At 31.7% G+C, this 15,365-nt stretch overlaps 1 protein-coding gene across 3 annotated transcripts; it reads right to left on the reverse strand.

Moving 5' to 3' along the window:
• Positions 1–6,198: 6,198 nt before the first annotated feature.
• Positions 6,199–13,634, reverse strand: LOC105335385 (uncharacterized). 3 transcript variants are annotated; one of them, XM_066071731.1, is made up of 6 exons: positions 13,525–13,634; positions 9,779–9,904; positions 8,543–8,814; positions 8,164–8,380; positions 7,881–8,036; positions 6,199–7,236 (listed from the first exon to the last, which is right to left on the reverse strand). In XM_066071731.1, the coding sequence occupies exons 3-6, from the start codon at positions 8,594–8,596 to the stop codon at positions 7,169–7,171; spliced, it is 495 nt and encodes a 164-aa protein (XP_065927803.1). In that variant the 5' UTR covers positions 8,597–8,814; positions 9,779–9,904; positions 13,525–13,634; the 3' UTR covers positions 6,199–7,168. The 3 variants fall into 3 exon arrangements, with proteins under 3 accessions (XP_065927803.1, XP_065927802.1, XP_011437532.3); XM_066071730.1 differs by having other exon boundaries at positions 13,521–13,612; XM_011439230.4 differs by lacking the exon at positions 13,525–13,634 and adding an exon at positions 11,422–11,584.
• Positions 13,635–15,365: the final 1,731 nt, after the last annotated feature.

Here is a 15,365-nt window from a genome sequence, read left to right on the forward strand (position 1 = left end):
TCACAATTCTTCGTCATGTAAACAAGGCTCGTGCCCTGTTTATGTTTACATAGGTTTAATATACCAGTAAACAACCTTTATAAGCTGATTTGTCTATCTTTTTATTCATTTTAAACTTAGATAAACATTTCCTAACGATTAACGCATTCATTTGAAGACTAATTTTTAGCTTACAACAAATTATCTACAGAATCAAGCATCTCTGCGATTTATATCTCCTTTTTGCATAAACAGCCCCCGAACATTGCTTGCTGTGTTGAAAAGTCGTTTCTCTGATGTATGATGTATTTCTGGAAAAGTTAGGCAACATGTATAGTTGGGAAGCTTTTTATACATAATACACGTAATTAGTTTCAGTTTTGATTTGAATTTTTGAATCCAAACAACCCAAACTAAAACTAATTACGTGCCTCTGTAAACATTCTATCCAGTTATTCTGATCTGTTTTTTTTGCTCTTACTCATGTTGAATATTATATAGTTTTTGTCTTATTTAAAATATGTTTCAAATACTTTTTTTCTGATATGGCATTCATTATGTTGAAAGTATATTCTTTTATAATGGATCCATTTTTCTAGATATTTGTTTTTGTCTTGTTTTGTTTTTTTTTTAATAAAAATCTTATTACAATTACTTCGCAACATTATAAAATGGGTGCGTCTTTTTACCCCAATGAACCCCAATGATACCCCAATGAACCCCAATGAACCCCAATGATACCCCAATGAACCCCAATGATACCCCAATGAACCCCAATGATACCCCAATGAACCTTGAAATACCTAAATGATACTAAGTATGTTCATAATTGATACACTTAATGAATTTTATGTAACAACATGTTAAACAAATGAAATTTCAACTACGTGCCGTTTTTTCACCGATTGGGCCACATCTTGTGATGGGAAATTATTAGAATTTTTTAAGCTAAAATTTGACTCAAAGATTGTTTGTGACCTGTAATTATGTCCTGATGGGAGCTTTGGTCATTTGTGCTAGTTCAACATAACTTTAAGAAAAAGAGACATATTGATTCTTTTCCATTAGAGAAAGACTTCAGTTTTTACTTCTACGTCTTTACGAATAAATGATGAATGCAGAAAAAGGAAAGTTGAATGAGATAACCCCCTGTCTCCCCAATTGCTTTTTAATTTTGCTCCCCAATTGCTTTAAATTCTTATTTGGGACAGTAATAAAAAAATTATAGAGAAATTTGACATTGGAACAAATTGAATATATCATCCATTTCAGTGTGGAAGTTTTAAAACCCTGCCAGCTCGTCTAAATATTCAGCCATGGTTTGGATTTTTTATTTTAATTTTAAAGAATAGTTTTTAAAACAAGAGGCCCAGGGGCCACATCGCTCACCTGAGCAACAATTGCCTTAATTCTGATCAAATAAGCATTACAGTATCAAAATATCTTGGCAACTAAGTACAATAGATCTTGCTAAAAAAAAAAAGTTGAAAATCTGCCAATTTTTATCCACCTCTTTTTTTGGTAAATACCAAGCCTTTTTTGTTGTTGTACCTGTAAGAAGATTTTTCTATATTCCTATATACCCCCCCCCCCCCATTTCGTGGCCCCACTTTTCTCTAGGGAATCATGGTTTCATCAAACTTTAATCTGCATAACCTGTGCTTTCACACTAAGTACTAAGTTTTGGACCGAAAACTTTCCCAGCATATTTTTAAAGATTTTCTCTATATATTCCTATGTAAAACTTGATCCCCAAATTGTGGCCCCACACTACCCCCAAGGACTATGATTTGAACAAACTTGAATCTACACTACCTGAGGATGCTTCCATTTTAATTTGAGCTTTCCTGGCCTAATAGTTTTTGAGAAGAAGATGTTTAAAAATTGTCTCTATATATTCCTATGTAAAACGTAATCCCCCCATGGTGGCCCCACCCTACCCCTTGAGACCATGATTTGAACAAACTTGAATCTACACTACCTGAGGATGCTTCCATTTTAATTTGAGCTTTACTGGCCTAATATATAGTTTATGAGAAGGAGATTTTTAAAGATTTTCTCTTATATATTCCTATGTAAAACTTGATCCCCAAATTGTGGCCCCACCCTACCCCCGGGGACCATGATTTGAACAAACTTGAATCTACACTATCTGAGGATGCCTCCACACAACTTTAAGCTTTTCAGGCCGAATAGTTTTTGAGAAGAAGATTTTTGAAAAATGCCAACAAATTTTCAATAATTCTCAATTATCTCCCCTTTAAAGAGGGCGTGGCCCTTCATTTGAACAAACTTGAATCCCCTTTACCTAGTGGTGCTCTGTGCCAAATTTGGTTGAAATCTGCCCAGTGGTTCTTGAGAAGAAGATGAAAATGTGAAAAAGTTTACAACGACGACGACGACAACGACAACGACGACAGACAACGGACAAATTGTGATCAGAAAAGCTCACTTGAGCCTTTGGCTCAGGTGAGCTAAAAAGAATTAAGAAAACTTTCGGTCAAAAATGAACAAAAACAAAAAGGAAAAAAAAAAAAACCTTGATATTAATTATATACATGTACGGTGTTCATTCACACGCTTGCACGGAAGATCTTTTAACTATGCACACATTTAGTTTCACTGGGGTATTAATATTTCAAAGTTCATTAGGGTATCATTGGGATATCATTTGGTATCATAGAAGTATCATTAGGTGTATTTGGGTATCATTGGGGTAACATTGGGGTTCATTGGGGTATCATTGGGGTTCATTGGGGTATCATTGGGGTTCATTGGGGTTCATTGGGGTATCATTGGGGTTCATTGGGGTAAAAAGACGCACCGTTATAAAATCTTTAAATAATAAAACAATTAAAAAGAAATAAATAGACAAAATGTATTTTCTAATAGCCAGTATCCGTTGAAAAACACTTCACGTGAATTTCTCTATTTGCATGCTCTATAAATACGTCATATCATTGGATTTAAATCAACAGAGGGAAATATAAACATCTGAAACTTGTTTCGATATAAATCGGACATTCCGGTAGGGAAACCCCAAGTTAGAACGAGAAAACGCGAAGACAGCTGGGGTTTATGACTAGATGTTCCGCACTTTAAACGGAGAGAGAACTAGGTGTATCAGTGTCATATTTCTCGTGGAATAACAATTAATGTGCCATTTCTAAAAAAAAAATGCTGTAAGGAATTTAAAAACGCAAATAATTGTTGGTGGGACTTAACGTTATCTTTTTATCACAGACTAACTAAAAAATGTTCAACATAACTATTGACTTTTTCGTTTCATTTGGATGCGGACTTATGCCGTATTAACTTTAGGTGCTTTGTTGTGTTGGCGATTTAAACAAAGAAACAGAAATACTCAAAATTATCAAATCTATAGATATCTATATTCAAAGCTTTATAGGTTTGATAAAAACCTTGAGACATTGACTCAACTAAAGAAGAGAATATAATGGACTAATTATTAAAAAAAATCAATTCAAAACGTATAAAGATATTAGGATATAGCTAATATATTCTGTTTAAAACTTATATATATTATAAAGAATGTTTCCCAAAATTACTTAAATTTGTAAATATATAGTTTTCTTAAACGTTCAAAACATACTTGATGAAAACCTATTGAGAAGTGCCCGTTTTTGTTCTAGATTTCTCTTCATCCTGATTATTATGTATTTTCCTTTCGGTCTAAAAAGGGAAATATATTGTTATTACAATATACACTTATCTATACTACTATATTAAAATAATAGACTCGAATTTTTGGTCTTTAATACCGAGAAATCGGAAGAGTAATGTCTTTTGTTTTATATATTTTAAACATCATTGGTACTTGAAGATTACCAATTTGTTTTTATTTTTACTCAGTTAAGCTTCGCTAATTAATAATAAACGAAAATTCCTCAAAAAATCACGGAAATCACCTGGATTTTTTGGATTTTACAATCTTGCGCTTGCGCAATACATTCACGGTAACGGGATCTTTAGTTTATGTTTCCACAATATCACATCTGCATGAATAAACTCAGAAATGATAATACAAATACGGGTAAATTTTCATCGGACTTTTGCTCTCTCTCTCTCTCTCTCTCTCTCTTTCTCTCTCTCTCTCTCTCCCTCTCTCTCTCTCTATATATAATATTCTGTTTATATATATTAATGATTTCTTATGAAAGAAAGTATAAAATAACAAAATACATTTCAACTAAGTACTTACTTTTGTCTTCGTGATGACAAAAAATATTTGATTACATGCAAAAAAAGTTACATTATATTTGTTATGAGATTGAAGATAGAATATGTTTTATCGTAAAAATGAATAATGTCACACCACAGGAGTCGACGATTTTATCAATTTCTTTAAAAAAATGAGAAACAGGCAAAATCCTACCAGTGAGCTTCGTGAGGGCAGCGAGATTATTAAAACTAAGCATGCGCGGATCCAGAAAATTTTTCCAGGGGGGGTCCGAAGGATAATTGTGTTTGCCGGGGGGGGGGGGGGGGGGGGGTCCGAGGCATATTTTCGCGATAATTTTACTATGTAAATTTAATAAATTTTCATTTTCCAGGGGGGGTCGGGACCCCCCCCCCCCCGACCCCCATCTAGATCCGCGCATGCTAAGGAAAGAATAGTGGAATTAATAGCATTATTGTAGGCTTATAGCTTTGTTATTTAAATGTCAATAATAAGGTGTGTCGATGTACCTATTTCGTAAATTCCGATATGCAATGTCAACCCGTGCACGCACGGGTCAAAGTCTAGTAAAGTTTAAAAATACAAGGAAATCAATTCCTTGGCTGAAGGCAAAATTAGTGCGTATCATACTTTTTATCAATCAATCGATACTGTGAGAAAGGGTTTGTTTAGATTCTCAGTATAATGAATTGTTGTTGTGATTTCAGTGGATTGCAGACTATTCACTTTGTGGACCAAGTAAAACGTATAGTCCGTACTAATGTGAAATAGACATAACTTATCGATATCAGTGTTCTAGATTGTAACGGATTTTTAATTTAAAAAAAGGACATCTAAGACTTCAATGTTATTTTAGGACTTGTGAATAATGTGCCGTGTTTTCCGAAAAGTGAAGATATATTTGATTGCTCAGTTACAGCTCAAAACTGTGGATATGAAAATACTGTACCGATAATTTACTTTAGCACTATGAAATCTTTTTTCACTAATTATTTTAATGAGATAAAAAAACCCAGATCTTGGTGATCACCAGAGTATCATAGTCCGTAGATGCCTGGACCTGTCAGGAAGTATCATGTTTGCATTTAAGCTGTATTTAACCTAATCCATGACTCCTCTGACTGTTGCTCCGGCTTTTATTACTTTTACCCCTGACCCACTGGCAGTAAATTTTGCAATTTAAGAAGAAGACATTTTATGTATTTTCACAAGATGAACAAATTAGCCATACCCAAGGGTAAGAATAATTTATCCATGTGACAGTGCAAAAAAAAGTTTCATAGACATTATGTCATGCATTCAGTTTATCTCCCCACCATTGAGGTAGAGAGAAATATCTTCAAAAATACATTTTCATTTGATGGCCTTAATGGTCTCACTTCATCTTTGTGTTTGCTTTATTTTTTTGAAAATATCTTTCTCATAGCAAACGTTTATTCACATTGATCAATATAAAACGTAATCCCACTTTTTGAACTAAATTTGTTTTTTACATAAGCAGTACCTTATATAATATAACACACATAACACACCATATTACATTCAAAGTAAACCAACACAAATCCTGCACCAACTGAACAAACAGATAAATACCAGATAACTCATATTCTGGTCTTAAACTTCAAAGGCATCGGAAGCAAATTGAAAGGAGGATGGGGGGGGGGGGGGCAAGACTAATCCTCAGACACTTTGACAAGCAAAAAAAACCCAAAAAACAAACCCCCCTAAATCCCAAAATCATGAAATTCCTAATCGGGGGGGGGGGGGGGGGGGGAGGGGGGGGGTCAGTATAGGTATAGCGTAGTATACCTATGACTCCAAGTTCTCAATATTTCATCTTTTCAAGGTAAATTTAGTATCAATTGTCTTAGCTGCAAGAAGAAGTGGTTGGGGGGGCTGAACCCTCTATGCTGCTATGTGCCTAATGGTTAGGTCTAACTTTGTCCCAAAAAAGTGGGGGGCTAAGCCCCACCCCCTAGCCCCACCCCTAGCCCAACACAGCCCCCCCCCTTGGTCTATGAACTTAATGGTAAAAACAATTATTTTAATTTTCCATTACACACAATGCACATAAAAATGTTCACTATGTCTTGTTAGAATGATAGCTTCAATGTTTTTGAAAAAGAAAATATTGATAAACGTTAATAAATCAAAATTAACTATATTTCGGTATTATGTTGTCAAAAACAAAGAAAATGTAGCTCTTTTAGCAAAAAATAAGATATGGATACATCTAGTAGAAGATTATTAAACAATCAATAAAACAAAAATCTAATTATAGATATAAGTAAGGTGTTAGTCATTTTAAAAAAACACTGAAGTTTTCTGTTTAATAGACTATAGACTTTTTGCGCAAATATCTCTGCATGGTATGTTTTTAAAATACGTTTAAGTTATATAATAACAAATTGTTTTTCTAAACTATCCAAAGATGACAAAGTCGATAAGAACAAAAAGGTTTGAAACCAGGCTGATCCGACTCTTGTTCCGTCATATCTGGGACCTTATTATAAATTTTCAAAATATTAAAAAAATTATAAAAAAGATTTCAGCTGTAACTCTTACTTAAAACTGCAGAATTTACAATGTCAGTTAACTTTTAACAGCAGTACATGTATATGTATGTTAGTACATTCAAACTTATTTGAGATACATTACAATATGTAGACTTTAAATTTTTAATTGGTTATACATTTGAATAAATCAAAAAAATCATTCATTATTTTAAGCTACTTTATACAAAAGCAATGCTATATTTCTATTTTCTATAGCATAAAATAAGTCACAAAAGCTATGCTATTGATATATAGACAAATATGATAAAATCACCGTCACAATATAGCAAGAAAGATAACTCTCGCAAACTAAACAGAAAAATTACCAATATACATAAAACATTTTTTGAAATCTAATGTTTTCAACGTCAAACATATCAAAGGAATACCCATCAATATTATCCAGTGTATGTTCACTTTGTTTTGAGTAACTTTAGTCACTTGGTATTAAACGTTGATCAATGCCATACCTCCGAACAAGCTCATCGTAAGTGGGCATTTCTGGAATAGAAATACAATACCTTTTAAACATTTATGAATATTTTCCAACTTTCAATTTATAGTATGCAAACTGTTACATGAGTCAGATGAAAACCAATTGTACGAAAATTGTCTTAATATACTTTATAAAGGGGAGTAACTGCCCTCGTTTATTTTCGCCCTCTTCGCCCTCCTTTTCAGCAAGAGAATACGAGTCTTGGCAAATTCTAATATCTTATTTATCTATCTTAAACACATGTGTTTCTGGGCGAATTCAAGATAAGCCAAAATGTTTGCAAGAGTAGAAGGGCGAACATTACACGGAGCGAAAAGATTCCTGTATACAGTATTCTCTGATAACCCTCCCATTTTCTGGATTTATAGATATTCCATTCAGTCAAAAAGGAAAAATAATGCGAAATCATAGTCTAATATATATTCATTGTATAATATGTAACAAGGGAATTCAATTAAATTTAACAATTAAGTGTTAATATTTTCTAAATTCGTAATTTGATAATTGTAATTATTTAAAAATATTATATTTCTTTACATCGCATAAATGTCTTCTATGTATCATTTACAATGTACATTAATATCTCTCAAGGTCTCACAATTTATTATCATCCTACATTGAAACAACTCATAAGATGAAGTATACCAACCATTTTCATGAGAACGTCTGTGGAATCTTTTGAGCTCGTGAAGGTTAATCATTCCTTCACGTATTTCTTTCTCCTGCTTCTCGATGTATTCCAATACAAGAGGACATGGTTTCTGATGGTATGTTTTAATGTCATTTACGGAGTTGAGTTGAGGAACTAAAAGTTGAAAATGTATATCGGGAATACAAAAAGATAAATCAAATAATCTAATGTGAGAACATAATTTCATTAAACATTTGTCATGCATTTTGTTTCTAATAAAATTATTGAAATTATTGTATACCGTTGTTCAACATGGATACTTTTGCACATCCAGTGCATTCAATATAACCCTCATCGGCGTTGTACACGCATCCACTTGCTGCAAGGCGAACGGCTGAAATTTTATGCGTGACGTCCTGGTCTGTTAACTTGGAGAACGTCGACAACCTTTGTAGGTCAGTGCTAACGGTGTATTCACATGGAGGCAGTATTCTGTTCATTCTGTTTGTATTGCCTCTCTGTATAAAAAATATAAACACATTATACCTTTTGGTATTTTGTGTTTGTCGACTCATAGAATTAGATTTCTTTCTTAGTAATCTATTACATATACCATAATATGTGAATGTATCAAAATTATATCTTAATCCAAATTTTGATTTAAAAATATACAAGCTTACAGGCATATTTTCTCCAGAAATCTCTCTAATCGAGTCTGTCGTGTACGAGGCCATGATCCGCACTCGCCCAAATCCCCCAGAAACTTCCGTTAGCTAGGTGGCAGTGATGTTTCCCTACCGTACTCAATTCAGACACGTAGGAAATAGATGGTGTTTTACTTATAATATCCAGGAGAAAGTGCACAGGTGTTGAACGATAATCGTCTCGATGAAATTTAACAACTGATATCTGTATCCAGGCCATTTATATCAAACAGGATAATACCATTGCTCTGCAATAAAAGTATCATTTCATTTCTTAATTTACAAAATGACATAACATTTTAAATAGAGTTCATAGCCAAAAGTATGATATTCACAAATTGTATGTCGATGTCTTTACAATCAAACGTGTTCTAATGCAATCTAAAATGTAGCTTTAATTCTTAATTCCAAAAATTCTTAATTCTTAATTCCAAAAAATATAAAAAAAAATCTTCAACAACCTCAGTCATATATTTGTCAATTGATATTTCATTAGATAACATAACAAATTAATATGATCATAATAACAGTGTACATGTATTACATATACATACACTATCATTTCATATTCTTACACTTATAAATTAGAAAATTTCTTTTTTTGTCATAGAACTAGAACTTTAAGTAATTGGGTTACCGATAAAGTAATGTAAAGTCAAGGTACCATGCATTCATACAACAAAATGATACACAAAACAGTAGATGAAGAACAGAAAACTACTAATTTCTGCACACAATTCTGTATTTGATGCACAATTTTTTGTATAGCAAACACAAAAGTCTATTAAATTTTCTTCGCGTTCAATATTACACTGTCAGTTTATATTTGAAAGTTTTTTTAAGCAATAAGGAGAATATAATATAAAGGACTAGCATATCCTGTTATGTAAATATCACAGAATACACAATTTATTTTGCAAAAAGAAATTTCAGAATGAGTTTTATATAAATTTTGTGAATATTTGTTGCATATAATTATTGAAATACAGGAACCACTACACCAGCCGTCATGCTTGGTTTTGATGTCAAGATATATTCAAGAAATACGAAAAGAAAATATAACTCTTCTACATCATTCATATTCTATAATGTAATAAAAATAGCAAAATAAACCTTGTTTACTAAAACGTTATTGACAGAGACTAATGAGAAATACAGAGGACGATACAGAAGTTGAAAGTCTTTTTTTGGTCAAAGAGCGATAACACTTACTGATTTCGTTAAACCACGAAATTGGTGATGGGTTCTGAACAACTCTCTCGCCAGGCTTTGATTGAAATCAACACTGTTATTAAAGAATGTGGTAAGGTAGCCCTGAGCTTTAGAAAAATTAAATCCCTGCAATACAAATAAGAAAGTGTTATTTTGAGGGAGTTCTTCTATACTGAATGGTTAACCATTTTAAGGAGCTTTTTTTAACCTAGATAAAACTTTCTTGTATAAAGAAATAGTATGTCCTTAGAATGTATACACTTATCATTTTTCATAAACTAATCAAATCATATTTTTTCAAAATTCATTTTTAGAACTAAGAATGTGAATTTTTAAGCTTTAATCTGAAAATGTTTTTTGAATAAACTGCTCTACTGATGAAAGTTTTTTGTACAAACACAGATTTCGTCATTTTATTAAGTCTGCATGCATAGCATAAACAACTGCCCAAATTGGTATGCTTCATCAAATATTTGTAAGAACTACCACTTTATCTTAGAGCAATAAAGATGAATTAAAGAATTAAAATCGTTACGATCATTATGACATTTAAACCAAATTAAATTTCATATATGAGTGACATAAAAATTAATAATTAACGTTGCATGGGTTCAGCTGTATTCATGGTATAACTGCAAGTGACCTTAGCAGAAACTATTTTTCCTGAATTTTTATTTTATTTATGCAGAAAATGAAAATAAGATTTTGTTTCCAAAATAAACTAATGATGAAGTAAAAACGTTGTCTTGTCGCATCAAATAAACCTTTCTTCATAAAAATAATTGATTAGTAAAAAAAAAAAAATAGGATCCTTTTATAATTTTTACAAAAGGCACCTTTATGTATCACTACCAAACCTTACCAAAACAGCGTGAATCAATGATTCAAAGTTATTGATTTTTTACAAGCAAAAGACAAACCCTTCAATAATTAAAATCTTACTCTTTGTGTTGTTGAATTTGAACGGATGTCCTAAAGGGTAATGTGTAATGAAAGTGATGTTATTAAAAATAAAATTGAGGTGTTTGTTGTTTTAAAAAGTGTACTTTCAAGGTTAGCACACTTGTTACATTAAGGTTTTTAAATTCAAAGCCATAATTACAAAAACAAGCCGAGTGACATCAAATCGAGTAATCCCTTACTCAATCATTCACAAACAGAGAAAAGTTGTGTGTGAAACATTTATCAATGTAGGGTATCTTATTGATTGGTGTAAATATGTGTTACAGGACAAAGTATGTATAGTTAATGTGTTTCCCAGTTTTCAACTAAACTACAATTCAAGTATTCTTGTATCTCAATTTGAAGAAGACCATTGGAATTATATTTTCAAAACTATGATTTTCAGAAAAAAGCAAATAAAAGACAAATCTTGATGCAAATCATGTTTAAGTATTATTCAAGGTAATTTCCCTTTAGAACAAATCAAATCGTTTTAAGAATAACCGGCATTCCTTTTTACTACTTGAACTGGATTTATATATTTAGTTACTTAATTAGTTACTTTAGTCATCGCATACTTAATCGATAAACACTAGACACCACCAAAACATCAGTCAAAACAAAAGTAAACAATAACAGCATGTTTCGTATCTAATTTTGAGTAAAAGGTGACGTTTTCAGAGATAATCATTTAAACTTACTTCATAAATTGAATAAACCTTCTCCAAACAGATCCTTTGAACAAAATGACTCTTACAGCGAATGAAAATTTAAAAAACACTCCTGCTGTGTTGACTCTGTTTCAACGACTAAAATAGACTACAAATACCAGAGTGTATTGATATAAATGGAGACATTTAAATCACGTGGCAATCTGTTTATTTTCAATGCACCTTGTGAAAATTTTCAAAATGAAAATATTTGTTCGTCTCTTATGAAGATAAATTATGATTCACTTTACCAACAAAACATCCTGTATGTCTTCATCGTAATGAATCAAAAGGACTGAACAAATAATTTTATAACCTTAATGGGGTCGGAACTTACTACTTCATTTTAATGCATGTCATGTTGTAACGTTTCAAATATCGATGTTCTAGATGCTAGAGGGGTGGTGATGGAATTAACACTTACACCTAAGTACATTATTTGATGCTGAACACTTCTTACGGAAATTGTTTGTAGATGTCTGAAGTTGTGGATAGAGCATGTGATTTGATTTGAGCATATTTTATTGTGTAATTAGACAAGAGAATTAGAAACAAGTTCTTCTTAAAACCTACATGTTCCTCTCCTAGTGTTCCTCTCCTATTGTTTGATGTTGAAAACTTTTTACGAAAATTACACGTAGTTGTCTGAAGTTGTGGGTACAACATGTATTACGACATTAATAAGATGTGTTGAATTGATTTTCAAAAAAAAGAAGGAAAAAACACCAATGCTTCCGTTTTCCCAGTTGTTATCAGAATATTTAAAATGCATACACAACACGCATTAAATAATGACATGGTCTACTGTTGACTGGTATTCTAGGTTTTGTCACTCGCATATTTTAATGTTGCCACACTTGTATTTTAAACTTTCAACATTTGGATGCATTTGTTAACGGCAAAAAATACATCTATTGGTTTATTATAGATAAGATGAATGACAATTTTTAAAGACATTTATTTTTAAACAACTATATAAATTGGGTCGGTTTTTTTTAAGAATCATTAAAGGGGCGATTTTGTACAAAAAAATGTATGTACTGTTTCATCGAAACCTTGTTAATTTCAACCCTTTTTGACGTATTTAATTTTGTTATTATCTGTGTTCAATTTAATTAGGTTTTAAAAATTCTACAGTCTGTTCATTTTTTTAGAGTTAAAAAAAACAGGATAAAAAAAGCTTCACAGATCAGCATATCGGAAACTTTAGCAAGTATAAAGAACACTGTTTATTGGTGTACACCCTGTGATATTCTCGGTGATCATGTGTGTGTGTAATTGAACACATGTTGAAAAATCAGATGGGAGCAACGCACAGTGTATTTTTTTCTCACATAATTTTCACATATAAAGACTTAAAATCAAATAATACATTTCATGTTGTCTAATAGTCTGAATGAACATTACTTCCTCCTATTATAGTTCTTACAATGTTTGTATAATTGTCTATCGGTGTGAATGTGATACTCTTTTACATTAACATGTGTTATAGCTCAGTTTGAAAAAAAAGGTTTATATAATGATCGCGTCTTACTACATGTATCATTGCAAACTTCCGGACAATAACTTAGAGGGACCATGCCATAGCATTTATACTTCCTTGTTTTACTAGAACTTCCCATAATAACTTCCCCTAAAACGGATATAACTTTTATTATTGTAATGTTCTTTGGATGTGATCTTATATCATAATCTATTCCCCCATCAATAATTCAATCACAATGACTACGAATGTCTCACACCGATATACTGCACTACTTTTGATGCATAACAGTCATATTGGTAACATGATAAATAACACAATTTTTTTATCTTGACGAATGGGAAATACCGGAAACACTTCATTTGTTCTTTTTCTTTATCATACTTCTACATAAGCAGATCTATTTAATGAAATGGCCTTATGGAATTCGTTTCTGATAATAAAGATCAATAGTTGTGCAAGTTGCAATTTTTTTAAAGATGCGTATTTGGTTCATTTGTTCCGTTCGAAGAAACAATTGCTGTCATACTATATTATTATCAAGAAAGTCCTCTGTTTTATTTAGAATGGATCGATAACGTAGAATATTGTTCTAATTCAAACTTACTTACAAGGAATGATTCAATCCTTTTCACAAGAAATTCTGCTGCACTAGTATTAGCAGGGATATAAATGTATCATTAGCGGGGACCTTATCTGTTGTATGCCAGCCAATTAAATGATCTAGCTTTATTTGGTATTTGATTGGTTAAAGGAGAATGCACGAGTCAATATTGTGATGCATGGTCATAAAACATATCAGAGTTATTTCACTTAAGTGTTTAGAACAAAAGCCATTTTGATAATTTAACACACATGTTTTATGTTGTTTAATAAATGCAATGGTAAAACATTATACGATCAACCCCGCACAGAAAGGTTTCACATGAAATCTCAGTCATGCGGTTAAAACGATAAAAAACTTTAATCAATAATATAAAGAAAACTTATAGCCATAAGGGCTTCAACGGAATGATAAGATATGTATCACTAAATTTTAAAAGTTTTGGAGATACTTGTGTACTGGAAAGAGTGCGGTTTCAGTGAAGAGATTTTATGTGTTTAATATTATTATATGCTTAGACAATTTCTACCAGCTATACGGAATGTGTTGCCATCTTGTACATTTGAGGAAAAGAATATTTCTTAAACGGTTTTGTTTTTGTTCAGAACTGACCAAAACTGTTGTAAACAGATAAAAAAGCGATAAGCATGATGTTCTGCATGTTATTTTGTATGCAAATTATGCATACAAGAAGAACAGAATAATACCCTTTTATTCCCTCTTAACAAAAGTATATGTTAACTGAATATGACTGGTTCGCAATTAGTTACTGAGTACTTGAGATCTGGGAGACAGAGATATACTAAAAGTTAATAAGAAGACAACATTTTTTTAATAAGTTTCTTTGATAAGGTTTACAAGTTAACGCCTTTTGCATTTCAGAAAAATACTAACGTAGAGAGTATGTCTTGTAAAGAAATGATTCTAACACGTTGACTAATTGTTTATGTTTAAAAAATGTTTGGCGAATGAGTCATCAGAAGAGAAGTGGATCTCAGAAGGATCTAGCATACATATATGTGTATCTATTTTTTAAATGTAAATATTAGAAGTTTTAATAGACACATAGATTATGAATCTATATCAATATTAATTGTCAAAATTTAGAATTTGTTTGATATTGTTGAAAATGCATCATTGTATTGCAGACAATACACAACGATTATTGCGTGCATAAATGACAAAACACGGAAGTCATTTTTCATGCTCTGTGGAAAAAGGGGTGTTATAAAGTGAAACTTACAAATTGTTCAAAGTTTTGAATAACTTATTTAATATGAAGCAAAATTTGTCTTTTAAAAGTATACATGTATCCACTATATGTTTGACACTTTCCGTTTGGTATATATCCAAAGAGCTTTGTTCACAAATGCAGTGGGTTTTAAATGGCGATCGCTATATCAGTCAGATTAAATCACGCCATATTTGTACAATTATCGATAAACATGACAAAAGCTGATTTGAAGAATAGAGAGCTTTTTCCTGGAATATAAGAAAAAGAAAATCTCACTCGTTGGCACAGTAGTTGGAAAGGTTTGATACATCTTAACATGCGTAAACTTATTTTTTTAATCCGCTTGTTAAAACATTACATTTTGACAGACATAATCACGTAAAATAAACTCGGTTTTGCGAAGTGTCGTATATACATGTAAAGTTAAAACAATTTAAACTTGTGAACTGTATATCTGGAATCGCTTTATTTGTTATATTAGTATACAAACATCCTTCGAAAAATTTAGGGAATGCACAGATGGTCCTTTAAATATATAGAATATCTGTATATTAATATATAGAGAAACACTGCAACAATGGAAAAAATGTGAGATCAACTGAATCCCGCATCTC

The sequence above is a fragment of the Magallana gigas genome, chromosome 9, assembly GCF_963853765.1.
Source record: "Magallana gigas chromosome 9, xbMagGiga1.1, whole genome shotgun sequence".
NCBI lineage: Eukaryota > Metazoa > Mollusca > Bivalvia > Ostreida > Ostreidae > Magallana > Magallana gigas.

Bases quoted from the DNA above. Each gene is read 5' to 3' on its own strand.
- LOC105335385 (XM_066071731.1), bottom strand. From the start codon at position 8,596: ATGGCCTCGTACACGACAGACTCGATTAGAGAGATTTCTGGAGAAAAT. The intron at 8,381-8,542 runs GTAAGCTTGTAT...TTTTTTATACAG, and splicing joins TTTCTGGAGAAAATATGCCT to AGAGGCAATACAAACAGAAT. The intron at 7,237-7,880 runs GTTGGTATACTT...TTTCTATTCCAG, and splicing joins CAGACGTTCTCATGAAAATG to AAATGCCCACTTACGATGAG.